The sequence below is a fragment of the Barbus barbus genome (assembly GCF_936440315.1).
Source record: "Barbus barbus genome assembly, chromosome: 22".
NCBI lineage: Eukaryota > Metazoa > Chordata > Actinopteri > Cypriniformes > Cyprinidae > Barbus > Barbus barbus.
The window spans coordinates 6,639,884-6,667,537 of NC_136750.1; the positions used below are offsets into that span (position 1 = coordinate 6,639,884).

The following is a 27,654-nucleotide window of genomic DNA, read 5'->3' on the forward strand; positions in this document are numbered from 1 at the left end:
AAAATGTTTGTAATTTGGTGTATTAAGTGAGTTTTTGTGAATAAATCTTGTGTTGAAAAACTTTTACCAGGTTTTTCTCCAACTTTTCACAGGACTGGAACAGATAAACAATGAAAAAAATTCAGATTTTGATTTTGTTGATCACAAAATATTTGCACTGTGGTTAGATTTCTGCTGTATATATATCTAGCTGAATTGTAATTTTATTGCAAATATGCACATTTTTACTATTCAGATAAAATGCAATATCTCCTATAGCTATGCAGTAGATAATTCTCAGTAAGACAGTAGCTGGATCAGTTATTCATTCATTATGTTTCTTCCCCATGAAACCTTTGCCTGAATGATAATACACACACCGATATCCCAGGATTTCTGTGTAATCAGGATTCAGAAACCAACAGATATCTGGCGCCATCATCTGTCTGTGAAAAACAACCAGCACCTTTAGATGACGGCTTGGAATTAAATCATTAATTTTAATAAAATGGAACAAACATGCAGTCATGAAAATTAAATGTCATTATTGTAACTTAAATTGTAAGTGACTTTAAATAAATGCAGGTGCACCAGTTGGCATATTTTGTGTGTGTTAAGACTTACACCTGCTAGAATATTCATTTAGATGCAATGTAAATATTGTTTGTATTTAGTCCAAAATAACTTGGTCATGTTATGCGTTTCAACATTTACGAAACTCTTAAAAAAGGGCCAACATTTGAACACATTAAGAGGGATTTAAGTACTGTTTGGCAGTAATACAGCACTTTTAAGTAATTTAAATAAATTATTCCTGACAGTACAGGACACAACCGATGACCCGGGGAGAGCTTGAAAGACACTTGTCAGAATTTCACAAATGTCATGAGTTTATCATCTACATATGTTCCAAAAATAGTTCACTTAAAATTAATAAAATTGCTGAAAATTATCCAAGATATGAATGTTTCTTCACAGATTTGGAGAAATGTAGCATTACATCACTTGCTCAGTAATGGGCCGCTGCAGTGAATGGGTGCCGTCAGAATGAGAGTCCAAACTGCTAAAAATGCCACAATAATCCACATGACATCCAATCAATTCATGTCTTGTGAAATAAGAATCTGTGTTTGTAAGAAACAAATTCATCATTAAGGTGATTTAACTTTAAACCGTTGCTTTATAGCCAAAATACCAGTCCATTATAATACTTTCATGCCCCGTTGTCTTCTCACATTAAAATCCACAGACATTTTTAGAAGCATTCAGATCGTTTCTTGTAAAAGATCTGTGCTTATTTCTCTACTGATTCAGAAAAGATGACTGGAGAATGCAATATTATGAATAAAGGATTCAGCAGCTTAAGTTAAACTGCCTTGATGATGGATTTATTACAAACATGCAGCTTGTAGATTGTGCTGTTTTGATCAACTGTTTGGACTCTCATTCTGACGGCACCCATTCACTGCAGATGATCCATTGGAGAGCAAGTCAATGTTAACTTTAGACTTTAACCAACACTTAAAACTGGAGCTCGGTCAGTAACAGCACAGACTGAGTCAAACAATTACTTTATTTATGTTCAGGTAAAAACATGAACCTGATGCAGTAAATTATTGCAGATCTTAGAAACCAGCACATGAACAATGAGGACAGGAGAGCGCACAGCAGCACCTCCTCCTGGCCACAGACTGCAGTGCACACCACGGTTCCAAGCCAGCAGTGCAAAAATAAACTACAGCAAGAGGAAAAACAAAACAGAAACAGAAAAAAAGACAATCCCACCTCAAACCAGGTGTGAAAACTGCATATAAACTTTATTTTATTTAATGAACTTTTTTTTTTTTTTTCTCTGAAATGCGATCTGGCCAGGAAACAATAAAATAAGACCACCCAATTCTTTTAAATGAATTTCTTGTGCTCAGCTACATTATGGGATTAAAGCCCGGCTTCACCAGCCGAGCAACTTCAGCAGGCCCATCATTAAGACCTCAAGTCCCCAGAAGTCCAGCAGAGGCACACTACTATAACCATATAGGAGTCTATTCATCCAACACAATGGATACATCTTTTCAACATGGAGCTGACACTTTATGTGAAATGTCGGCCAGAAAACAATTTAAACTTGGGTTAAAAAACCAAACCAAAACAAAATAATAATTATAATAATAATAATAATAATATAATAAAGATACTACACTTCCAACACTACCCGCATTCAACCAAATGGAACTCGCTTACATGTTCAAAATTCTCTCAAATAAAAGGAGAAAAAAAAAAAGTGACAAGAGGAAAGAGAAAAACAAAGTGGAACCAAAATGTAACAAGACGTTCGGGGGTATAATACAGAACAAAGGGGAAACTGGGCAGGAGAGCACACAGCTATTCTATCAAATGTGTCGAATAAGCAAAATCTGCAAATGTTTGTCTGTACAAATGATCTTTGGAGCTATAGGAACCCTTGCCGGCTTGATGGACGCCCCCTCCCCAACAGGAACACACAGTGAAGATGTCATTCACCAGGAGGAGAAAAAAAATCCCTTTTTTTCTTGATACATCAGACACCAACGCAAGTTTTAAAATGTCACCCAGGTTTTCTCCTTTTTTTTTTTTTTGCCTTGAACATCTCTCAACTACTGATATATTTTATAATCTGCTCTGAAGTTTCTTTTTTAAACGTTTCTTTAAAAAAAGTTGTTTTTTTTTATTTGATGAGTCGCATAACACCCTTTCCTCCTGGTCAGGAGTCAAAAGGAAGTCTCTTATGTTCTATCGTTTAGTTTCTGCAAGCTGCTTTTCTTTAAACAAGTAGGCTGTACATATTTTGCCTCAATGTGGGTGTTTAAAAAAAAAAAAAAAGAAAGAAAAGGGGCAGGAAAAAAAATGAAAGCAGAAGAGGAACTCTAAAGGAAGAAGTCACGATTTGTGTGGTTCTGCAGTGAGTTGATTGAAGGCCATTTTGAGTGAGAGGGTGTAGAAGGTGAGATCAAGACAGATGGAAAGACTGCTGGCCCTCGCGCGCAGCAATCAACAGTTTCTCGCGCATGATCTCAATGCTGGAGTAATCCGGCAGTTTCAGGTAGTTCACACACGTCATCACCGACGGAAGAAAGTCATCCGGGTTCTCCGTCGACTCGAACGTCTTCCGAACGATGGTGAGGGGAGGGTTTAAACTCCGGAATCCTGAGAAGAAAAAGATGGAGGCCACGTTATCTGAGAACATCTCCCTGACGGCTGATACTCTGTGCACTGAAATGGTTCCTCACCTCCAACAGGAAGTCTGGGGCTGCCTGTGACAAACTGCAGGAAGAGTCTCTGCTGCTCTGCATCAAAACTGCTCAGCACCTCAAACAGGAACCGCACTGCACGGCTACAGACACACAACAAAATCTGTCATTTTATACAGCCAGGGATGTTACTCAATGTATGTATGACTATAATGCATGCTGTGATTACACACAAAGAGCTTTATTAAGGCTGGAATACACTTCACAACCTGAAAATCTGTTCACATTTTAAAACACAAGGCATCAAACACTTGCCAACTTAGTGTATGATGACTACCAGTTTTTCTCTGTAACTAAGGAATCATACAATACCAGACATCAAGTCATTAAATCTGCAAACTTGCACAAAAACAATGTTAGGAGACAAATGAAAATGTGTTGTACAATCAGCTCAAAATATGAAACGTGTCTGATGCCCTCTGACTGGATAGAACCAGTGGCTTTGACTATGGTCAACTAGCATTGACTACTGTGGAGTCCTTCTGACTGCAAATCAGGTCAGTGTATTCAGGCGTGACTATTAGGAGTGGGAATCGCAGGGTACCTCACGATATGATATAATCACGATACATGGCTCACGATACAGCGATTCTGCGATAATCTATATATTTCTAGAAAACCCTATAATGATGCACCAGGATATCTGGCCAAACAAAATGCCTGTGAAAAGGTTAAGTGCAAATTTTCTCTCTTTATTCAAGTCCAAACTGTTAGAAAACAGCAAAAAAAAAAAAAAAGTTCTGTAAATCAATTTGAACATTTTGAGTAGGCTAAATGAATAATTTTATTCTTGGACTTATTAAAAGCTTAAACTTTTCTTTTTCTCTGTGTGTAAACAAACATATATAAACTGCTTATCAACTATCTAAAAATATAAACCTGGTACATTTCAAAATTTACCTGGAGTGCTTTCTCAACCTTTCTACTCCTCTCATCATAAAAACAGAGCCCCGCATGAAAAAATAGCCGTTCACATCGCGTCTTTTGCACGCTCAGTTTCTTGATTTCAAATGTAGATGCGCGGCAAGCACACACACTGCACACTTCTGCGCCGCATTGTTGCTCTGATAAGGTTTTGTTTCGTCCTCCATGCCATAGGTGCAGATTTATGTTTCTGCTGGTCGGTGCTCACACACTGCATAACGCGCACTTGTAATATCTGAGAGAGGGAGAGAGCATCCAGTGTTGTTCACATAAAACAGAACGTGCCGGCGGCACTCTCTCTCTCACTCATAGCGAGGGAAATCCACCTGTGATCCAAGCGGAGCGGTTCATGAACTGAATATGCGCTCTGCAATAATAACGTGATCCATCTATGGTCCACGCTGATAGCTGCTCCGGGGCAGTTTTTTTGTTTTCCTCTCCATAAACATATATATAGCAGTAAAGCTAATACAGTGGCTGAAAATCAGTTTATCCTTCGGTTCCTTGTGCTTCCCCATCTTCATAGAGAACGTGTTTCATGGTTGCTCAGAGCGCTTTTGGAAAGAAGGTGGAAATAGCGCAGCCGTGATTTCCACACATTTTTAGAGACTGGGGAGCAGGGAAATCTAATTCAATTAATTGTATTAACTAAAATATCGATATTGGGCACCAGATATCGATTCGCGTATCGCATGGAGAAGGATCACGATATATCGCCATATCGATTTATTGTCCCACGCCTTGTGATTATGTACCTGTCATGTGTGTAGCCATGGTCCGGTCTGCAGCACTCCATTAGTGTCTTCACATCCCAGGACTCTGACTTACTGCCACATAACAACTGATCCAGCTGTACAGGGAGAGCACGTGAAAAGAAAGATTAAACTAGACATACATTTCATTGTAAAAGAACCAGTTAAAAAAGGTCATGAATGGCATATTTTTTTCCTGAGGTGAACTTGCAGTGTTAGAAAGTACAATGCTACGTTAAAAAGTAGTCATGTCAATTTTCCACTCTAATTTTAGCTTAAGCAATTTATGTGCTTTTTTAATATTTCTATTTAGCTTTATTTTCATTTCGGTTTCAGTTTGTCAATTTAGGACTTCAACTTATTTTACTTAAGTTAGTTACCAAAGCAATATTTAAGCTTACATTTTTTATAAATATTTATATATTTAATTTAGTTCCATTTCAATTAAAGCAACTGTATGCAAGTTTTTTTTTTGTTTTTTTTTTTTCAATTTCAAAACCAATCTGATGGTACGATGACTTCTAATAAGGTAACTGGCTTCTGTTTCTTTCTCACATTTGTTCTTTGCCAAGCAGGTATGAAATTCATAAAAAAGGCAGATTGCTTTACGGCAACAAAAAAAATGCACTTGTACAGCTATTCAGCTCACATTGCTTAAAGAAAAAAGACAGCTCCAGCGATTATAAGGTAGGAGCATTTCTTTGATTACTTTCTGTAATAATTAAATCAGAATTTGATTAATTGCATATTTTTTTGATACTAAGTTGTTGACATTTTAGTCCAGGGGTCATCAAACTCGGTCCTGGAGGGCCGGTGTCCTGCAGAGTTTAGCTCCAAATTGCCTCAACACACCTGCCTGGAAGTTTCAAGTATACCTAGTAAGAGCTTGATTAGCTGCTTCAGGTGTGTTTGATTAGGGTTGGAGCTAAACTCTGCAGGACACCGGCCCTCCAGTTCCAAACTTGGTGACCACTGGTTAAGTCACTGGCTTGATTCACTGACGCATAAACGGCAATTAATGATTTTGTGGCAAAGAGTGTCTAACTGTACAGTTTTTACATATCAAAACAATGTCTACTTATGTGTCAAATGATTAGGTAAAACTTGATTTCTCCATTCACGACACCTTTGGCACACCATTTAAAACTTGTCCTACAACTAAACAAAATCCTTCATGTGCAATGAGAAGAATAAAGCCAACAAATGCAGCAGGAATCTGTGGCACCTCGAGTGCTTGGTCTTTAAAACTGAATGACTAAACTGTTGAAAGCGCTCACCTCTTCAGGATAGAAGTACTGCAGATGATGCAGAGGGAAGACAGACTCAAATCCTTCCCTAAACGACTCAAACTGCCGAGAGACGCCCTCATTGAGTGTCCAGTAAACCACCAACTAGAGACAGACGGAACAAGAGGTGGTGAAGTTAGAGCGGTTTATTCAGGCTGCATAAATGATGATGTGTGTCAGGTTATTCAGTCCCCTACTCTGAGGTATTCCTCCAGGTTGTGAATGGTGACAGGCACGTCTTTGCCCCCTTTCTTCAACTCGATGTTAGGGAATCCAGGCAGAGTGAAGTCCAGGCTCAGATCTTCCACCGAGCAGCCGTTCATGTTGAGACTCTCCAAGGCCTGCTGTACGGTCTCCCGTGTCTGACAAATACAGACAGTTACAATACAATACAAAAACGGTCCAGAGTGTTTCATGTCTCTATGTGTTATGTAGAGTTAGCAGCCAGTGCTCACGTGTGATCTGTCCAGCTCTATTCTCTTCTTCTGGCGGATGATATCCTCCAGGTGCTGGATGGATTTGGCGACGCCAGGATCAATGTTGACCAGGTCATGAGAGCTGACGGAGGACTCGTGCCTCAGCATCCACTTATAGAATGGCAAACCTAGAGGCAAGTCCAACTAGAGACAAATAAAACACACCTCAATTAACAATATTCAATGACATTATATTCTCTTGTTGTGTCTGGAGGTATTAAATGATTGGGAAAAACAAACAAACTGAGCTTTATTCCAGAAAGCTGCCAGAGAGCATTCTGTGCAAACAAAAACCAGAGCAGGAGCTAATGCCGTGTGTGTTGCTGTGATGATATTAGTTATCGTATGGCTATTTTACCAGCAGAAGAGGAAGTTGTCATGGTGTCATATTTTCATTACATGATTACCAAGGCCAAAAGACTACATCATAATAATATTATTGCTATATCTATAGAAGTTTGGAAAAACAATGTCACTCAAATTCATCTGTAAGTTTTATCACACTTTAAATACGAGTGTAGGAAGGCAGAGATTTTGTAACTACAACTGCACAAAAGCATACAAAAAGATGGTACCGATAATTTTGTTTTATGATGGGTGGTAATCAGCATTAAGGTGCAATACTGCCACCTACTATGTTGGAGTGTCAAGCAGATTGTAGAACTGAATTATTTGTGAATAAATGTGTAGTTTTCACGTATCAATATTTCATGTTTTTAATACCATGCCCCTCTTTGATTCCAGTATATCGCATCACGCCTAATTTAGATACATAAATGTAAAAAAAATTCTGAAATTGTAATGAACAAATTTAAAAGGCTGAAATTCTTGAAAGAAAAAAAATTAGAGGCAAAAAAATTAATATAAAGTTTTAATGCTAGTTTCGCAAGAAGTTAACTGGATTTTTAAAAAAATATTATTGTCCTTCAAGTCATTTTGTCATGAGTAAACGTACCAATCTGAAGTCCATGATCGCTTTAGCCATCAGTTTTCCAAGAAAACGGAACTTCATTTTGATCTTAGCGATGTGAGCTGGTTTGGTAGTTCGTCCAAATGGTATAGCAAACAACCCTCTGGAACTGAACATATACTTGGTACCCTCCTGACTCCCTGCTTCGAGACAGACAGAGTGTGTGTGAGAGAGAGAGACAGACAGAAGAAACGAGCTTAGTGAACAGCAGAAGAATGCTATTTGCATTACACTGGAAACTCAATTGTGCTCAAAAAAGTGCTCAAAATTGACAAATATATGACAGTTACCTTTAGGGTTGGAGAGAGTGACTTCCTCTCCTCTCCAAAGACCCAAATCGGCCCTCTGCAACTCCTGAGACACCAGAGCATAGAACTCTTGCGTAGGTCCGAGGCCTGTTCCCACCTGAGACACAGAGAGAAGTCAGGCATAAATCAAACAAGACTGACAGAAAAGTGGACTCAGAGCAGAAACAGATAGACTTGTTCAAAATCGCACTGGCTGAAATACACAGACTCCATAGGCTAGTGAAATAACAGTGGTGGCAAACAGTCAGCATGTTTATAGCGAGCTACCAGAACACCATCACATCCGCATGGCCTCCTGTTTGTTACTGTAACAAAGTAACGCAAGAACACAAACGACATGGTTGAAATGCACTGGCCAAGAATTTGTGCAGATTATGTTTCTGGCCTAATCGTCAGCCATGCATACCTCGTTCTCGTATTGAATTTCCAGCATGGCTCTGGAACTCCCGAGGTCTTGCATTACTGACTCTGCTTGCTTCAGGAGCTCATCACGGTTTATCGTTCTCTATACATACAAAATAAGATAATGTTAGAAAGTTGTCTGTGAAAACATACCGCTGCTATGGCATATATGAAGCAAATGACAGCATGCAAATGCTTAAACAGGAATTTTAGGGCAACCTTCTTCCTGTCAAGGCGTGGAGCAACACGGCTGTCTTGTGAGTCAGACTGGTTAATCTCTGGGTTGGTGTCGAGCAGGCGCTGCATTGCACGATCGCGGTCAAACGCAGTCACGTAGAAGAGCATCTGCCGTGTGTCAAACGGGAAGAAGAATGGACTAGAAGAGAGAAGATTAGAGGTGTAAAAAGTACAGACCAGACAGTTTAAAACCACATGAATGAAAAGAAAAAGATGAAGATTTTGCAGTACCAGGTCTTGCCGAGCTCAGTGAGCCAGGTGGGGATGTTCCCTGTCATGATGACCAGCGGATCCTGCAACTGTCTGTTGGCCTTTGCTGTCAGTTTACTGTTAATAAACTCACCAGTGGGAATGATCTCTTTACATGCAGCATTCTGGGGAAAAGAGACAGATGAAAATGTAAGAACGTAAAATCTACTGTTTGATTGCTTTTTTTTTTATTGGGTGAATCTCGCTGAAACATGTCCAGGTCACATTTCACACAAAAATCAAAAAGGAAAAAAAAAATTATTATTTGCATAAAGAAAATGAAGCCAATTTTAGATCCGCTTTTTTGATTATCATTATCATTGTACCTGTGCTTTTGTATGAATGGAAGTGTTCTTGCACTCGGTACTCACATCGAACAGGTAGAACCAGTATCTACTGATGGAGTGCAGGACCCTCAGCAGCAGAATCACCTCCATTGAAGGATCATCAAAAGTGATGCCCTCTGGAGGATCACTAATGAGGTATGACTCTAATGGGTTTGTCACACTAGGACACACACCCTCTGAAAACACAAAAAACAGTGTCTGAATAAAGACGGATTCCAAGGCAGTCCCCTTATTAAACTCCTCTAGGCTACAGCTTTAATAGGTTATCAGTACACAAATGCACATGATATTTCCCTACCATGCCACAGTTCATCTTGTTTCTTGGCATTTCGAGGGGAGGTTTTAGTGGGAGCCGTCTGTGCGCGACCCCTCTTTCCTCCGACAGAGTCTTTACAGCCCTCTTCATCCTCTCTAACTGGCTTATACCTATAACACACACACAAACAAACATAAATTAACACGCATTATGAATACAAAATTGTTCAAATAATAGGGTTGCAGACATATATTACATTCACAGAAAAGGCAAACATCAGTGATTGTGTAGTTTCTGAAAAAGTGAGAAAATGGCGTGCAAGTTGTGTACCATATAGTGTGTGTTTTGGTCCAGATGCCAGCCCGTCCCAGAGGATTTGCTTCATCATCTGTGCTCTCTCTCTCCTCCTCGGCCTGTAAGCTGAACTGCCTGACGGCCTGATAAACAGTCATGTTGTACGGCAGCAGGTGCTCTCCTATGTAGAACTGCAGCCTGTGACGTACACTCCCAGAATTCAAGAACTGGGCAGCCTTTGGGAAACAGTCCACAGGATTAAAAAGATTGCATACTACACACAGTATAACATTTTAAATCGCAGTTACTAAGTAAATAGTATCATGAAAACAATCAACCGTACCAAAGATTCATCAATCTCATCATCAGAACCATCATCATCACTGTCTTCATCCTCCTCCCTGATCCTTCCATAGCCTGTGGAGACCGCAAAAGTCAACTATCTCATCTGAGAACTCAGAAACCAGAGAACTGAGAACATCATGTTCAGATTCTTGTGTGCTTACCTCTAACCACAAGGTATCTCTCAATAGCCTGTACCAGGGCCAAGGGGTCAATTTTGACCGGCCCACCCTTCCACTGCTTTACATTGGTGCAGTCTGGATGTCTTTGCAGCTGGCATTTTAGCTGATGTGTGTTGAAGAACTTTAGGGCTTGTGAACCCCTGCAAAAAAAAAACAAAAAAACAACAATCAGTATGAGGTAAAAAGATATAAAAACCTGTAGATTGTTACCATATTAAATCTTGTTTTTAACTATATTTGTGTTTGCATTCAATAAAAACACACCAAGTTTGTATAACAATTTTAATTGCTTTAAAGCAGCAATTATTCCATCAAAGTCGGACTCATTCATTTGATATTTGTTGTGACCCTGGACTAGAGCCCAGCTGAATTTCTGACCAGGACCGCCCGCTCCCGCAACCTACATGTTCCACTCCCACCCGCGCCCGCAATGTTTGTGTCCACACCCGCCCGCTCCCGCAGACTTTCTCTCAGAGCTTGTAAAAAATGTCGGCTACACAAATACTCAAATATTCGTTCAACTTAACATCCAGAATAGCAGGCTTTAAACATGATTGCGTTTAAAAAAGATGAAGTAATGCTAAACCAAAGCACCACACCTAACAAAAATATTGGGTATTTTTTATTAGCGTTATAAAACATTAACCGTTAAAACAAAAATCACAAATAGCAGCACCTCAGTTTTTAAAAGTATCTTACTGCTTGATACACAAGCACCAAACGATTTACTAAAACAGTTTAAAGGTAATTTCACACCCAATCCGAAATTTTTGCACGTTAAAAAACTAAATACAACCTCACGTTAGGCTATGTCAATCACGTTTACACACTGCCTCCGAAACTTTCGGACTCAGTGTGCAATGACCTTAACGGTTAACAAACGAGGCTAAATAAGCCAAAGCAAAATATGCTCGGGGCAGAGGTGCCAGATTTATGTCCTTGTGCACATTTATCGCAACTTACGAAGTTGAACTTTTTCCCATTTTTTTGAGTGACAATTGAGAATTGTTTCAAGATGTCTGACTTGCCTTGCTTTGCTTTTGTCAAGTAAACAGCCGCTTTAATTTTCTTCTCAACTTAATGTGTTGACTCCATTTCTATTACACACCAAATCCTACCGTTCCCTGCGGGTCTCCCGCAAAATTTTCCGACCGCCCACTCCCGCCCGCTCCTGCGAGATTTGGGTTGGGTCCCACGGGAGCCCAAACCCAATGCAGCGCTCTACCCTGGACCACAAAACCAGTCATAATTAGTACAGGTGCTACAATACATTGTGTGGGTTAAAAATATAATTTTCTTTTCTTTTATGCCAAAAATCATTAGGATATTAAGTAAAGATCATTTTCCGTGAAGATATTAAGTAAATCTTTTTTGACTGGTAATATACATAGCTAAGACCTTCATTTGAACAAGTTTAAAGGCAATTTTCTCAATATTTAAAATTTTTTTGCACCCTCAGATTCCATATCTTCAAATACACGAGTCAACATTTGAAGTGGATCAAAACTTTATCAAAGTTGTCCTAAAACCAAAATACATTCTTGTCTTAGGACAACTTTGATAAACTTTTTTGATCCACTTCAAAAGTTGACAACTGTAGTTGTATCTTGGCCAAATATTGTCCTATCATAAACCATACATCAATGGAAAGCTTATTTAGTCAGCTTTCCGATTATGTATAAAACTCCATTTCAAAAGATTTGACCCTTATGACTGGTTTTGTGGTCCAGGGTCACATATAATCTTAGCTTTTGGTTTATATCAAAAAAAAAAAAAAAAACCCACAAAAACAAAGAATATGAAAGCCAAAGATAAATGGATGTATTCACAACAAGATCATTAAAAAAAAGAGAGTACAGAGGGAATTACCTGCTTCCGTTGCCATTCCCACTGGGAAAATCATGCACTTTAACAGGAAACTGTTCCATCTGACTAAGGCAGTTGTTCATCTTGTGCACCAATGCCAGCAGTGGGCCATTCTCTGTTGGGTCCAAACGTCCCAGAGGTTCCTGCCCTGGTATCTGAATCCCATACAACAAGCAATGAGTCACACTTATCACAGCAGTAACTACTACAAACAAACAGCCCAATTAGCGTGTCAAATACATTCAGCGCTAAGTGAAAAGTGTAACACTATTACAAAACATGGTGAGTTGACTTGCTGTCTCTATATATCATACATCCACGCATACATATTCCTATAAATTTCACTATCAGAGACGCTTTGGGGTAGGCTGTGCCAATAGCTCAGCTAATAGTAATTATTGATAGTATTTGGAGAAAAAGCAGGAAAATCAGCATCGTGAGAGACAGGAAGCTGGATGTGTTTTCTCAAGTGTGACTAACCGGGCAGCCGAAGAACACATGCAGGAACCTCTTGATTCTCACGTCTCTACTGATAGTGTGCCGTTCACTGTTTGATGTCAGATACAACAACAGCTGCTTCACAAGCCCACTGTGCTGGATCTCAAAGGAGGACACGTCTGATTCAGATACAATACTGCTTATCTCCTCTAGACACTCTACGCCACTATCAACCTGAAACGTGCATAAAAACACAGTTTGAGAGGAAGAATACATTCCACTGGACAACAAAATCTCAAGTATGGTTTTCTCTCTAATCTGTAGACATTAAAAAGTGATAAACGGCATCATAAATTGTTTCATAACATGCTTATTGCTTCTGTGGAAAAACATTTAAATTAAGCAGCATGATAGAATCAGCATAATAACTGCTTTGTAATGGCTACAAATGCTAACTTCGTGTCTGGGGTTACCTGCAAGTTCAGCTGTTCTGTGGCAGTACAGAGTCTTTGCAGGACGTTCAGTGCAGGGTTGCTTCCATCCACACTTTCAGAATTAAAGTAACGCTCCACAAACTTGCTGGCTTGTTCTTTTATCCAAGCCTTTATCTTATCCCTGAAACATCAAAAAAATTAACCATGGATATCAAAAGAAATTGTATTTCGCAACCTCAAAACTGTAACCAAGAGTCTGAACAAGCCAATTACACGCTCATTTATTTACTAAACACTTGCCGTTTTTTTTATACTTTTTTGTAAAGAAATTCAATGCAATTACAATTTCATGTAATTAATTTAAAAACAAATGCAGCCTTGATGAACATCAGAGACAAAAAAAAAAAACTTAAGATTCCAAACTTTTAAACAGTAGTTTATATATTGGTGTATCACAACAATGATGCCCGTTATCATCTAATTCACATTCCCATTCACAATTTAAGAACATATATAATCAGAACACAATTAAACATGTAGCTTTACCTGTTGTTTGAAACAGAGTCCTTGGGCGGCACTCGTGCCAGACCACTGACCCCTGCAGTGCGCGATGGCTCTGAATTGGAGCTGTTTGTCTGAGTCCCCAGCTTACCCCAGGTCTTGGGATTCAAACTGGCCAGAAAAGAGGACTTGGGGGACTGTGTGGTTGTAGGACTCTTAGCTGTGGATGAGACACGCAGAGTAAGGTAATAAGGCATTCACAATGGTCAAACGAAAGATGACACCAAAAAAGCATCAAAAACTGTATGAATGTCTCTGCATAAAATAAGACATCAAGCATCTAGGTACTTTTGGCACCACTGTAACTCTCAACACAAGGTGTGCTACATACCCTGATTATCCACTTTGTCATCATCTCTGGGTGGGGAGTACTTGGGACGCCTTGGTCCTCTTTTAGGAAGGCGCTTTCTTTTCAGAACATCACTCAACCTACTAGAGAAGAGAGGGTTCTGTTTTTAAACTTTAAATGGCAAGACATTAGTTACCAAGCCTGCAAGCTCTAGATCAGTAACGCTGCATGTGAAAGTGGCTCTATACCCCTGCGGACTGAGGTCCAGCGAGTCGTCCATGCTGTGCTGGAAACTGGGGGAGCCTAAGTCGGTTGTGACTTTAGAAGCAGCTGTAGTGGTTGCTGTGGTGATGGTGGTGGTGCAAAGACTAGCTGTGCCGCTGGTGCACGCTTTCGGAGGGCTGGTGAGGAACACCTCGGATTCAGCGAGGTTCTTTACCTGGTGCATAACACCTAAAGAGAACAAGAGGAATAAAAATAGCAGTGTTGGGTGTAATGCATTACTGTAATCAAATAAATAATTTTGCAGGAATGTTGGAGACAACTTTTTGTTTTTCAGTAATCTTGCCACAGCTAGTGAGATTTGATTCTTTGTAACTTAGGCAGAGGTTTGGTGTGAAGCTTATATAAAAACAAAATTCAGTACCTTCCCGTCTGAAATAAACACTGAACACATCTGGAAGCTTCTGCATGAGGATCTCAGCCATTTGCAGAGAGCCCACTACAATCTTCAGGTCCTGACTGGACAGCATGGAAGCTATGTGGCTACAGACAAAATTCAAATATTTGCACACATTAGTTCAGGATTAGTCAAACCAAACGAACACTCCTAAAAGCTTTGCAATAAGCCACGTATCTTCACTTAAATCAGGGCTCGTAAAAATCGCTAGCCCGACGTCCCGGGGCTATTGTGTTTTCCAGTCGGGCTACCAAAATGTATCACTGCCCTGCCCGACGGGCTACCTTAAATACAGGGCTCCCACGCAATGTTCCCTCTAAGCTGAGTGCACGCGGCTGCTCAGAAGAAATAATGTGCCTCGGCAAAGAACGGTAACAAAACTCTGAAACATGTACAGTCACACACAAGAGTATTGTACAAACTAGGGATGGGCATTTCTGATCATATTTCATTTCGAGTAATCCACAGGTTTGAGAAACGAGTACTCGATTAATCGGGGGTGGAGCTTAAGCAAGGAGCGGGGCGTGCGTCATAGCAACAATTAAAATATTTTAATTAAAGCCCTGTTAAAAACGTTGTTGATAAAACTATGACAGGATTCAGAAAATAAATTAACACAGATTATTAAAAATCACCATCAATAGTGGTTAATACAGTAAACATTTAAAAGAAATAACAGCGTGAGGTGAAGCTGAAGCGCTTTTTCTATATGACGCATTGTATATAAAATTAATCACATAGCCTAGATACACAACATGTAAATGTTATATTACAAATTGTATTTATCTACACAACGGCAACTGAAGCCCCGCAAAAAAACTCACACACAGCTCTGCACTCACAGACTGACCTAGACACAGCATGGTTGCGCAGTACATCTTTAAGCAGCTCTGCATCCGCGAAGTAGATGATACGGAGGATGGCTCTAAGGCACTTGTGTCTGACGGCAGGCCCAGCTGAGGAGCTGTACACCTCATACAGAACCCCAAACAGAGTCTTTATGAAGCACTTGGCCAGCTCAGGGTCCTCTTTCATCAGCTGAGCGCGTGCGTCCTCTCGCCGCACCTCCAAGTGCCCTCCTGTGAAGACAGACACAGTTTTACTCCATTTATGGTTTTAAAACATTTTATTCTTGCTAAATATCCTGTATAATTTCTTAATGTGTCCCCTTAATGGAAGTAAAATTAGATTCCCTGTTTATTAATTCAATTGTAAGTGTGCTTGTTTCCCACTGGTCATATTTGACAGTAGAGGCTGACCAATACATCATATTTGCTGATTAAAATGGCACAGATAGTTGCTTAGTGGACTTTTTTTTTCTTCCATTACGTCAGAATTATTTGATTACGATGAATGGTTTTCCTTATCTATACTTCCAAGTCTTTCACAAAGCTGGCCAACCATGCCTTGGAGTACTGCATGTTTACCGACAATATAAGGGGATAACATCAGTTTCAATGTTAAGATTTAAAAGTTACAATGTCAAGGATAGGTACATCATTTTTGCCTTACTTTGCCATTTTGTATAAAAAGAGATGACTTTTGAATTGTGCAGATCATATTCAGAGTTGAGGGCGATCCAATTTGCTATAACAAACATGCACTCCAAAGACGACATGCTGTGAAGTAGATCTTGTTAATCAAAATTTCATTATGTTAATGTCCACCAAATTAATGTGACAAATGTTAATAGCTTATCTTGCTTCTGATCATCCAGTCTCTTGCTTCAAAAGACAATTTATGGTCTTTCTGCATTACTTGTAGATTATATATTTCATATTAAAAAAATTATGTAGCATCAGTGTCAGTAGTGCCATGTGTTTATGCATTTTAATTGATCTTAATTACAAGTGCTGAAATAATAAAGTTCTGCACTATTTTACATTTTTCATTCATACTGATTTTAAAAACAATTGTCAATTACTTTTTTTTCCATATTTTACCATTTTAGTTGATATCTGAAAAAAAAAAAATCTAAAAACAAAAACACTGATAGTTTACAACAAAATTGTGGCAAGGCAACATTACATAGTAATTTTTCAAGGAATATTTAAAGCTGCAGTCTTTTTGTCGCCATCTCTTTTTGAAAACCTGGAATTGCAGCTCTGTGCAGAATTACCTTTTGTGCGTGGGGTTGTACTCTAGCATGGCTTCAGCGCAGATAAATCTAATGTTTTGAGGAGTATGTTTGGCTGTCAGTCACTGCACTGGTGTGGATACTGTACTTACTAAGTCTTGGAATATAAGACCCAAATAAGAATTTTCACCATATATTTCCATCTGAACAAGTAACAAGTCTGTCACGTTTGTTCTGACCAACTGAGGAAAAAAGCATTACAATAAATCGCGCTACCAATGGCAATTAAATCTAATGATCGGTTACTTCAAATCACATCTAACCGTGCAAATTATTATTATTGTTATACTTTATTCTCCAATTATTAATAACAACATCAGCATTGCGTGACAATGAGTATAGTGTGTATTAACGTGTAGATTTCAATTTCTGTACAGTCTAATCTAACGGTCAAATGATTCGAGTTTCATATTAAGAAATTCTTTCTCCCTTCGAACTGGTTGTCTTTAAAATACAAATCTTTTGTAATGCCAGGCTATCTGTAATCAGAAGCACATTTAAAACTGGAATACAATTTAATTTCATTTACATGTTTTGTATAAATGCAATCCTTTCTGAATTACAATCCGCCATCAAAATGATACATTTAATTATTCCAGCTGCTGTGAGAAAAGGCCATAAACGACCCGCCACCTGCAGGATCCTCACATGCGATGGCCTAGCAGCCGGGACAACTTCTTTATTTTTACAGACGTGATGTAATGATACAGTGCTATGCTCGAATTTCCCGCTAAAACCTACCTGTACCAATCAAATTAGAAAACATTATTATAAGCTAACCGTTGTGAATCGGACTAAGGTAAGGGGATAGTTTTGAACACTGGCTGGTTGTATACTTGCTCAAATATTGATTTCGTATCATTTTTAACCCAAAAAAAAAAAGTTACAGTCTGCAGCTTTACTATAGTGTGGCATGTGCACCTGTGTTGGGGTTGGCCAGAGGGTTGGGTTTTCTCTGAATGGCACGGGCAGTGCCAGTGTCTTCATTTATCTGCTGCATAGAGTTGAAGTCAATGGTGTAGACACGGCCGAGTGTCGACAGACTTATCTCGTCTTCTCCGTTCTGGTGTGCAGTCTGAAAAAAGTGAGCAATTAAGATCAAATTGTGATTCTGAATCATTAACTGGTCTTCTGAATGGCATGCCAACTACATCTGCACTGTGCTGAACATACTTCAATGATGCGGCTGTCAATGCGGTTGTATGGGTGCCACAGGCCTCTATCGTCTCTCCACTGCCAGATGGTGCCCTCTGTGGTCTGAGCACTGCCTTTCTTTAGCATGGCGTCAACTGCAAAGATGCCCTCTCTGGGCAGACATGGCATCAGCTCACTACAGCAAAGAGATAAAACACAGTGATCAAACACTCAAAGTACACGCAAAGATGACAATTTTCATTTTGGAGTGAACTAATCCTTTAAGCTTCATAATTCCTCCGTTTACTCAGAGCATATTACTCAGATGTCACTGACAGAACTACACAGATAGAGGAGAGGTTTCATATACCAGATGAGTGAGGTGAGCTCATAAAGCTCCTGGGGGCTTCTGGGAACGAGGTCAATCTGCTCTTGACAGCTCCCATTAGATGCACCACAGAGCAGGAAACGCAAGGTCTCTGCTATATCTACAAACACACAGTATGCAACATCGCTCAATATACATTTACTTGAAGATCATAAAAAAGGCCACATATCAACCTTGATCTTGAATATGTGCAAAACAAACTGCTCTCCAGAACCACATTCAGTGTTGGTGTTCCTAATAGAAATAGGACTCCTTATTCATATGTGACTTACTCTGTTTCATGAGCTGCACGGCCAGGCATGGGCAGTTGGAGCACATGAGAGAGAACATGCGCACTACCATGATGAACATGCCGGAGCTGAGCACGGGTGGAGTGAGTACCAGCAGCTGCTGGATGTTGGTCAGCAGGTCCCGTGACGCCACCTGCTGTAACAGGTTCTGTGACACAGTGACACACAGGGCAGCGGTTAATGAGGTTACACCAGGGCTCGCAAAATCGCTAGCCCGACATCCCGGGGCTATCAAAATGTATCACTGCCCTGCCCGACGGGCTACCTTAAATACAGGGCTCCCACACAGTGTTCCCTTTAAGCTCTCTTCTTCCACCGCGGCCGTTCAAAAGAAATAATGTGCCTCGCACACACAAAAATGAGTTGGGAAGCCATTTGATTGAATGCCGCCAGTAAAAGGGAAAGAATAGCAATGCTCGGGCAAACCGCTATAGTGCTGATGTCACGACAGAGTTAGAACCGGTGAATGCGGTTTACAGGTTTCATAGAAAGAGAACGATATGCACCAAATGAGTCGCTGTAGAAACTGAATACTTCAATGGTTGCTCAACACGAGAGCCAACGCAAACGCAGTGACATGTGAAATAAAACGTCCTCATATATTAAAGAAGAGTGGCTTGATTAAGTGCTGGAAATAGCGGAGGATGGGCAAAGAACGGTAACAAAACTCAAACATGTAAAGTCACACACAAGTGTATTGTACAAACTATACTTCATAACGATGTTTAGACAGCTATAGAAGAATTCATATGTTCATGTTTTTTTATATATTTAACTTACAGATCTCATCTTAAGTTTTGCTTCAGTTTCTATTCTATTATATTCTATCAGATTAAATTGTTTTGATAATATATGTTAGGCCTATATTATAGACTCAAAAACAAGATCAGTTATTTATCGGGTTTTTGACTTGGAGTCTCTTGCTCATCAAGGCTGTATTCATTTCAAAAATACAGAAAAAAACAGTGATATAGTGAAATATTATTGCAATTTCTAATATTGGTTTCCTATTTTAATGCCTATACTTTAAAATACTTTTATACTATACTTTTATTTTAATGCCTATACTTTCTGTGATCAAAGCTGAAATATTCAGCATCATTACTCCAGTCTTCAGTGTCCCATGATCCTTCAGAAACTATTCTAATATGCTGATTTATTATCAGTGTTGAAACTGTTGTGCTGCTTAATATTTGTTTGGAACCCGTTACTTTTTTCTTTGATTCTTTGATTAATAAAAAGTTTAAAAGAACATCATTTATTCAAAATAGAAATATTTTCTAACAATAGAAGTCTTTACTATCAGTTTTATCAATTTAACACATTCTTGCTGAATAAAGCTTATTTAACTTTCTTTAAACTTTTTTTAAAGTATCTTTAAAAAAGAAAGAAATTGACCCCAAACTTTTGAATAGTTTATATTGTAACAAAATCTCTATTTTGACTAAACACTGTTCTTTTTAACTTTTTTTTTTTTAATCACAGGTCCCAAGAAATACTGTATATAAAAAAAAAAAAAAAAAAAAAAAAAAGCAGTACAACTGTTTCCAACATTGATTAAAAATCTGCGTATTAGAATGACTTCTAAAGGATCATGTGACTCTGAAAATACTGCTTTGCTTCACAGGAATTAATAAAATTTTAAAGTATATGAAAATAGAAAACATTTATTTTAAATTGCAATAATTTCACAATATTATTTAGTGAAGTAATATTCAGTATTTTTTATCAAATAGATACAGCCTTGATGAGCATAAGAAACTTGTTTAAAAAACTTTATTGATCCAAACTTTTGAACTGCAGTGTATTGTTCAGTAAAAATGTTTTCTCAGGTAACCTAAAATGAACATCATTTAGTTACATCAAGGGTCAAATCAAATGTAAATACCACATTAAAGTTAAAAGTTACACACTTTATTTGTGTGCGTGCTGTACAGGTCTGGTATAAAGAATGCGTTTGCTCAGGTGCCCGAAATGTCCGCCCAATAGAGAAAAGTTTTGCTCAGCAAAAACAAATTCGAAGGAACATTGCTCCCACGGGTCCTTAAATTTGATACAACTAAACTGAAGAGTTTAAGGTTTTTAAATACGTTAAATAGTAGGGCTGGGTATTGTGACCAATTCTGCGATTCGATTCTTATTTTTATGGTATCGAATCGAATCGATTCGATATCGATTAGCTATCAATATTTCATTTAAAATGTTAGTTTTGCAGACATGGGATCCATATTTTGATATAAATGCTGGTAACTGAAACTCTCCTACTTAAGTTTATTACTGAAATGGGGTAAGCACAACCGGAGTGCAATGGCCAAGCCTCGCCCTGGGTGAACCGCCTTCTTGATCATGGTGTCTCCCCTGCCAGGTAAGTATATCTATAGATGGTGACACCTTCAGGACCAGAGGTGAATATTCATATCCTCTTAAGTGAAGCACGCGCATTAAGAATCGATATCATTGCGTTAAACTGAAGATCGATTAAAATCGGAGAATCGATATTTTTTACCCAGCCCTATTAAATAGTATAAGAAATATTTTTTTTATTTCTAACAATACAAAGCTGCTTTAAAGTAAAAACAAAAATTTAGCAAACTTATCCATTAAAATTGATTATGCACTCCTGAAACATTAAGTGATAACTCATTAAGTGATTTATTTACTTATTTTCCCCTTGAAATGAACCATTTAAACAAACAAATTTGCTAAAATTGAACAGACACAGGTTTAAGGTTAATAAGATTTGCCGTGTTTGTGTGTGCAAGTAATCATTTCTCACCTCCTCATGCTGAAAGTTGTCTACCAGCCTGGCAAAACAGAGACAAGTGCTTTCCACAGATTTTTTATCCTGTAAAACAAAAGTCATAAAAATGCTGATACACCCGATTTGATACACACCGTGTTGATTTTATTATTTACACCCGAAGTCTGGCATCTGAAAGTCAAACAGGTATGATTCACACCAGTAACACTATGGCAAACATATCGCTTACGTCCTTGTGGGGTGTTTATGTTTGTGTTACATATCCAGACATGACAGCCGTGCATCTGCTCTTGTAAATGTGAATGAGATGTCTGCTGTGTTTCAGCTCATCACCTGGTGTGTGAGTCTCTGAGTGAGCAGGGGCAGAGAGTCAGCGACAAAGTGAAACTCGTCTGGTGTGATGCTCTGGCAGCAGTTAGCAGCGATGGCTAATGCGTTCCTCTGAGCATTGATGCTGAAGAACTCCAAGTACAGCAAACAGTCAGCCAGACCTCCCTATAGACATAAAAAAAAAATAAAAAAAAAATAAAAAAAAAACAGCACAGCCTTAGTGGAATGTCATTTTCTGTAATAAAATAAAATGGAGCCAACAGAACAGATTTCACATTCAAAGCACATCTGTGTCCACACATCTACTCTATATTAATGATTTGAACTTTTTTTGTGATTATTAAATTATTAAATTTAATTCAGTGTGACTGGTGTCTTATCATATTGGTTGATCTAGTATTTAAGTAACACGACACTCAGAAAGCATCAGTACTCACAGCCTGTAGGATGGCTTTGCTGTGCCTCCGTGACAACATTTCCAGGGCGGTCAAAGCTTGCTCCGCCACATCGATAAACTGTATTACCTGAAGCTGTGGACACAAGGAAAACTTGGATTTGAGACAACATGCACAAAGACACCTCTTCTAAACATAACCTTTTTCATGACTGGCGAACTTCCTCATATATGAAACAGACTCCCATCAAGATGGCAGACACTGAATGTGTGAATGTAAAGGTGCATCTCAAAAAATTTGAATATCATAACAAATATTTTTTTCATGTAACTTATTTCAAAAAGTGAAACGTTCATATATTTTAGATTCATTACATGTAAAGTAAAACATTTCAAAAGTTTTGTTTAAATTTTGATTAACGCTTATAGCTCATGAAAGTCAAAAATCCAGTATCTAAAAATATTAGAATATTTCCTAAGATCAATCAAAAAAAGGATTTGCAAAACAGAAAAGTTCAAGTTGTTTAAAGTATGTTAATTTATGCACTCAATACTTGGTCAGGGCTCCTTTAGCACAAACTCCAGCATCAGTGAGGTGTGGCATGGAAGCGATCAGCCTGTGGCACTGCTGAGGCACTATTGAGCCTTCAGCTCGTCTGTATTGTTGGATCGACTGTTTCTCATCTTTCTCTTGAAAATATCCCACAGATTCCATATGGGGTTCAGGTCCGGCATGTTGGCTGGCCAATCAAGCACAGTAATATCATGGTCAGCAAACCACTTGGAAGTGGTTTTGGCACTGTGTGCAGGTGCTAAAGTCCTGCTGGAAAAGAAAAACAGCATCTCCATAAAGCTTGTCAGCAGATGGAAGCATAAAGTGCTCCAAAATCTCCTGGTAGACGGCTGCATTGACTTTGGACTTGATAAAACTCAATGGACCAACACCAACAGATGTCACGGCACCCCAAATCAATGCTGACTTCAGAAATTTCACACTGGACTTCAAGCAGCTTGGATTCTGTGCCTCTCCAGTCTTCCTCCAGACTCCAGACCTTGATTTCCAAATGAAATGCAAAATTTACTTTTATCTGAAAAGAGGACTTTGGACTACTGAGCAACAGTCCAGATCTAGATCTCTTTAGCCCAGGTAAGATGCTTCTGACGTTGTTTCTGTTTCAGAAGTGGCTTGGTAGCCCTTTTCCTGAAGACATCTGAGCTTGGTGAATCTTGATGCACTGACTCCAGCTTCAGTTCAGTCCTTGTGAAGCTCTCACAAGTGTTTGAATCAGCTTTGCTTGACAGTATTCTCAAGTTTCCGGTCATCCCTGTTGCTTGTGCACCTTTTCCTACCCAAATTCCTTCCGGTCAACTTTGCATTTAATATACTTTGATACAGCACTCTGTAAACAGTCACACCTTTCAGTAATGACCCTCTGTGACTTACCCTCTTTATGGAGGGTGTTAATGTTCGTCTTCTGGACCATTGCCAAGTCAGCAGTCTTACCCATTATTGTGGTTTCAAAGAAATACAGATATACTGTAGGGATGGTCATTTATTGAAACTCAAATGTAAATATTGTAATATTTTGAGATACTGATTTTTGACGTTCATGAGCTGTAAGCTCTAATCATCATTTTTAAATGTTTTACTTTACATGTAATGAATCTAAAATATATGAAAGGTTCACTTTTTGAAATAAGTTACAAGAATGTTTTTTTTACTTTTTCACTATATTCAAATTTTTTGAGATGCACCTGTAAGTAGTTATATACGTGACAGTGGTCGTGATGTTGTAACTTGTTTTGGATGACAACTTGTTTTTGCAACTTAGTTGGTAAAAAGTGAGCAGGGCAAAATTCAAAGTCTATATTTCTACTATTATTTCAAAAGAAAAACCTGCTTTCCTTGATATAGCACCTTTAATTATGTCATCCACATAATTGGCAGCCAGGTTTCAAAGGAATGGTGAGGTGCAATTTACCTTTTCCAGGAAGACAGGGATGGCGTCTACCACCACAGCCGAGGAGCGTGGCAGAGCCTCCATCATGTAGGTGAGGGCGCGAGATGCATGATTCATCTGAGGAAAGGACACATGGGGTGAACAGTTATTACATTATTCTCTAATTTTAAGTCTCAAATTTGAATGACTGTGAATAGATGGTGGAAATGATTGCCAGGTGATAGATTCACTGCAATTGGCCTCGATCGGCTCGCACAATGTTCTGACTCCGCACGGACACATGCACCCACTCACAGGAGTTCCTAATACTCACAATATCAAAATTATGCTCCATCTGTAATAGTGTGATCTGCAAAAAGACGACAAGAAGAGAGTAGGATGTGAGGGTATGAAGAGAAATGCAAGAGGGGATGTTTGACTATCAAAACAGAAAAGAGGTTGTTTATCTCTTGGATTAAGAATTTAAAAAAGAACAACCCAGGGTCTGGTTTTAAGCTTTAAGACCTGCACAAATTAAATTAACAGCATTTGGGTAGGGTAGGGCACTGTCTACTATAACATCCTAAAGAGTAAAATTACTGAAAAGAAAAAGAAAAAAAGGGTCAACAACTTTACAGCTCAAATAAGACAAGTTTTCACCAAACTTTTAATAAAATGATCTATAATCTCTCTATAATCAATAAATCTCACATTTCAGCCTTTAAACTTTTTTTTGTCAAAGGGATGTCAATTATAAATGATTATACTCATATTAAATTTTAAATGTATAGTTAATACTGTGTACATTTTCACAAACAAAAAGGGCAGAGGGCTGAATGAATATGCTACTGTGGCACTACTAACCCCTGTATACAAAGCATTATTGGAAGGAAAGCCAAGAATTAGCAGGTATGATATAAACCCCATAAGGTAAACACTGCTATAGTTCTCCAAAAGTAGATAATAAGTGATAGTTATAAATGCACAGTGTTCATTGATTGCAAACTGCAAGCCTGTAGAACGCACAACAGCATAGCATTTTTAACTTTTTATGGCCTTAAATTTGAATTAACAAAAAGTACCCTACAAGTACTTTCTGGCATTATTATTATTTTGTGGATCATTTGAATATTTTTTTTCCCCCCTTACTGTCTAATAGGGCAGTCCTTGGCCAGAATAAACTGTGTAAACCAGACGAGGTCCAGGTGAATTTCCTTATGCAGGGAGAGTACTCACCAGGGCAGGTACGACGCTCTTGACAGGGAATCCTCCCAGCGTCTCCTCATTACCCATCACTAGCAGCTGGCACATCTCTATAGCAGCCTGGAGCTGCTGGGATTCGTCTCCTGAAGCCTGAAGCCCCTGCAGCAGCTGTTGTGCCTTTGAGCCTGCAAGTGCAGAGAGAGACAGAAGACGGACATGTTAAGCAGAGGAAATACTCAATCATCCCACAAAAATGACAAACATAAGTCAAGGTCACTCACTAGCTCCACTCCCGATAGTCCTATGAAACAGCTGAGACATACGGGGCCCAAATGGGCCAAACAGGTGAGGAGGAAGGCCTCTGGCCTCCAGTAGAGCTGTAGAGAGAGAGAGAGAGAGAGAGAGAGAGAGAGAGAGAGAGAGAGAGAGAGAGCGAGAAGAAAAAAAAAATGAAATACAGAACCTTACACACACACAACTAGATGTTTCGTTTTCATTTTCATTCACAAAATTGTGTATTTTGACAGTAAATCCACTGACAAAGTATTTAAAAAAATATATAATTAAAAAAGGAAGTAAACATTGTAATCAACTTGGAAGTATTCTGGGAAGTTTGTGTGCATTGGGAATCATATTTTTTCAAATAAAGCCAAGGTAACAGCACACAGTGAAAATGACATGAGTATGACAGTGGGCAAATGCATATAAAGCGCAGAATAATTTGAAATCACGAGTTTAAAGTTTAAAGCATTCAATTCACACAGACCGACCGTCACACATAGAACACGCAAACATGCAGGATACAAATGCATACGTCACAAGATCTCACAACTGGATTGGACTAAGTTTGCAAGGTTTGTGAAACTAAATGTTCATTAGACTTTCAAAGATTTATTTAAATGATGTAAATGCTTATTTGCTAAATGCTGACAGCAAACGAGAAAGTATTATAATGTTTGCCTTTCTATTACTAATAATATAAAGCAATCGTTATAATACTTTTTTGTTTACATTTTAATTCTTTTAACAGTTCTATCTGATCATTAGACAGACTTCTATCCATATTAGACAGAACTGTTAACGATGACAGTAAACAAGATGGAGAATGTGAGCACTGTGTGCTCAGGTGCTGCCACTGAAAACACATCGGCCAAACAGAAAAAAGAAAAACTTATCGGGTGATGCCAATATTTGAAAAAAAAATGGCAAATATCGGATGATATATCGGTCAAACAGTAGTTTAAATCCATTAAATTTTAATATTTGGCCACATGCAAACTCAGAAACCTTTATTTTTAAATTGTGATGTACAATAAATTATATATTTAGAAATGGGTTGATGTATTCTGTGTTGGCAAAGGTTTATAAATGATTTACGTTACAAATCTAGTGAGATCCCACTGTTTTCCCCAGATGAACGTTAAGCAATTCAAATTCACAGCATATGCAGAGGAAGAGTTTAGCCCCTTTCACACACACAGTCTTTACTGGTAAATTACCATTAAGAGAATGTGAGAACAGGACCTTTTCAAAAATCCCAGTAAAGTTGTTCTGGCAATCACATCGTTCTTATGGAGCTTACATGATAATTCTGAGCTGTTTACAAAGCTCCGCTGCTTTTTAATTAGTTTTTCTATATAAATATGCATTAGATGGACATCTTTGAAAGTTGAGCCTCGCAACTTTTTCAACATGTCGCACTTCTCCGTTCATCAGGGCTGCGACTCTGCTCCTGGATACTGTTATGCACGTCTCGTGTTTATAAGAGCAAAAATTCTGATTGGCTAGTAATGTTAGTTTGGTTGAGAGTGAAAGCTGTGCTTCTCTGATACCATTGGTAGGCGAACTCATGGTCTTGAAAGTGATTTCAAGTTTGTTTGTTTTTTATTTTAAATGTAGGATTATTTTTTTCCGCAGCCAAACGCTACATGCCGGAGATCCGGCATTGTGCCGGATAATTTTAAGCCCTGATATTATCTTCACAAACACCTAAGAACTCTATAAAAAACCACTGCAATGAAATGAATCAAATAACAGGTACAGCACACATACCTTGCAGTCTTCCCATTTCTGAGTCATCTGATTCACTCTCTCCAGAGGTGGTCATGCCAACAGCTCCAGCCACTGAGCTAGACGCTTCACAGCAGAAAGAGAAAATGAGCATAGGAGGCCACAACATACAATAAAACATTTCTTGACGACATTAAGATACAGTCATTGCACTCTTAACTCATACGGTCATAGTATCACATACAATGTATAGTAAAATCTCATTACACTGCTGCTCTTTTACCTGACGCCCCTTGTGGTGTCTCCTCTGTGCGCGCGGCCGATGAATTGGCCCCATCCTGATTGTTGTCGGAGTCGGCCATTTTCTCCTGTCGGCGAGATTCGGCTGCTCCGCGCTTGCCCAGGCCTGAGCCTCGCCGACTAGAAAGAAAAGAAACAGGGAAAGAGAAAGACCAATATTCTCATTAAAACGTGCATATCCACACAAACTACACTAAAATGATGCCAAA

The 27,654-nt window shown here is 38.7% G+C and overlaps 1 protein-coding gene across 16 annotated transcripts in view; it reads right to left on the reverse strand.

Moving 5' to 3' along the window:
- Positions 1–2,594: 2,594 nt before the first annotated feature.
- The window catches only part of LOC306888056 (E3 ubiquitin-protein ligase TRIP12-like), a 52,412-nt gene continuing 27,352 nt past the window's right edge, over positions 2,595–27,654 (reverse strand). For 6 of the 16 annotated variants that reach the window (XM_079446164.1, XM_079446163.1, XM_079446162.1 and 3 more), the window contains 38 exons: positions 27,429–27,565; positions 27,188–27,271; positions 25,417–25,512; positions 25,169–25,320; positions 24,267–24,302; positions 23,975–24,070; positions 22,036–22,128; positions 21,602–21,763; positions 21,284–21,352; positions 18,490–18,655; positions 18,200–18,317; positions 17,869–18,025; positions 17,617–17,770; positions 15,409–15,637; positions 14,526–14,644; positions 14,128–14,332; positions 13,922–14,022; positions 13,576–13,750; positions 13,069–13,210; positions 12,638–12,829; positions 12,161–12,312; positions 11,410–11,517; positions 10,274–10,431; positions 10,111–10,184; positions 9,804–10,003; positions 9,516–9,643; positions 9,242–9,393; positions 8,853–8,995; positions 8,604–8,760; positions 8,389–8,487; positions 7,965–8,079; positions 7,660–7,817; positions 6,684–6,848; positions 6,426–6,590; positions 6,220–6,333; positions 4,946–5,040; positions 3,246–3,349; positions 2,595–3,162 (listed from right to left, as the gene is read on the reverse strand). In XM_079446164.1, coding sequence (XP_079302290.1) covers positions 2,966–3,162; positions 3,246–3,349; positions 4,946–5,040; positions 6,220–6,333; positions 6,426–6,590; positions 6,684–6,848; positions 7,660–7,817; positions 7,965–8,079; positions 8,389–8,487; positions 8,604–8,760; positions 8,853–8,995; positions 9,242–9,393; positions 9,516–9,643; positions 9,804–10,003; positions 10,111–10,184; positions 10,274–10,431; positions 11,410–11,517; positions 12,161–12,312; positions 12,638–12,829; positions 13,069–13,210; positions 13,576–13,750; positions 13,922–14,022; positions 14,128–14,332; positions 14,526–14,644; positions 15,409–15,637; positions 17,617–17,770; positions 17,869–18,025; positions 18,200–18,317; positions 18,490–18,655; positions 21,284–21,352; positions 21,602–21,763; positions 22,036–22,128; positions 23,975–24,070; positions 24,267–24,302; positions 25,169–25,320; positions 25,417–25,512; positions 27,188–27,271; positions 27,429–27,565 — 5,167 coding nt within the window. In that variant the 3' untranslated portion in view covers positions 2,595–2,965. The remainder of the gene's footprint in view (positions 3,163–3,245; positions 3,350–4,945; positions 5,041–6,219; positions 6,334–6,425; positions 6,591–6,683; positions 6,849–7,659; positions 7,818–7,964; positions 8,080–8,388; positions 8,488–8,603; positions 8,761–8,852; positions 8,996–9,241; positions 9,394–9,515; positions 9,644–9,803; positions 10,004–10,110; positions 10,185–10,273; positions 10,432–11,409; positions 11,518–12,160; positions 12,313–12,637; positions 12,830–13,068; positions 13,211–13,575; positions 13,751–13,921; positions 14,023–14,127; positions 14,333–14,525; positions 14,645–15,408; positions 15,638–17,616; positions 17,771–17,868; positions 18,026–18,199; positions 18,318–18,489; positions 18,656–21,283; positions 21,353–21,601; positions 21,764–22,035; positions 22,129–23,974; positions 24,071–24,266; positions 24,303–25,168; positions 25,321–25,416; positions 25,513–27,187; positions 27,272–27,428; positions 27,566–27,654) is intronic. The other 10 variants (XM_079446175.1, XM_079446166.1, XM_079446165.1 and 7 more) reach the window with 6 other exon arrangements.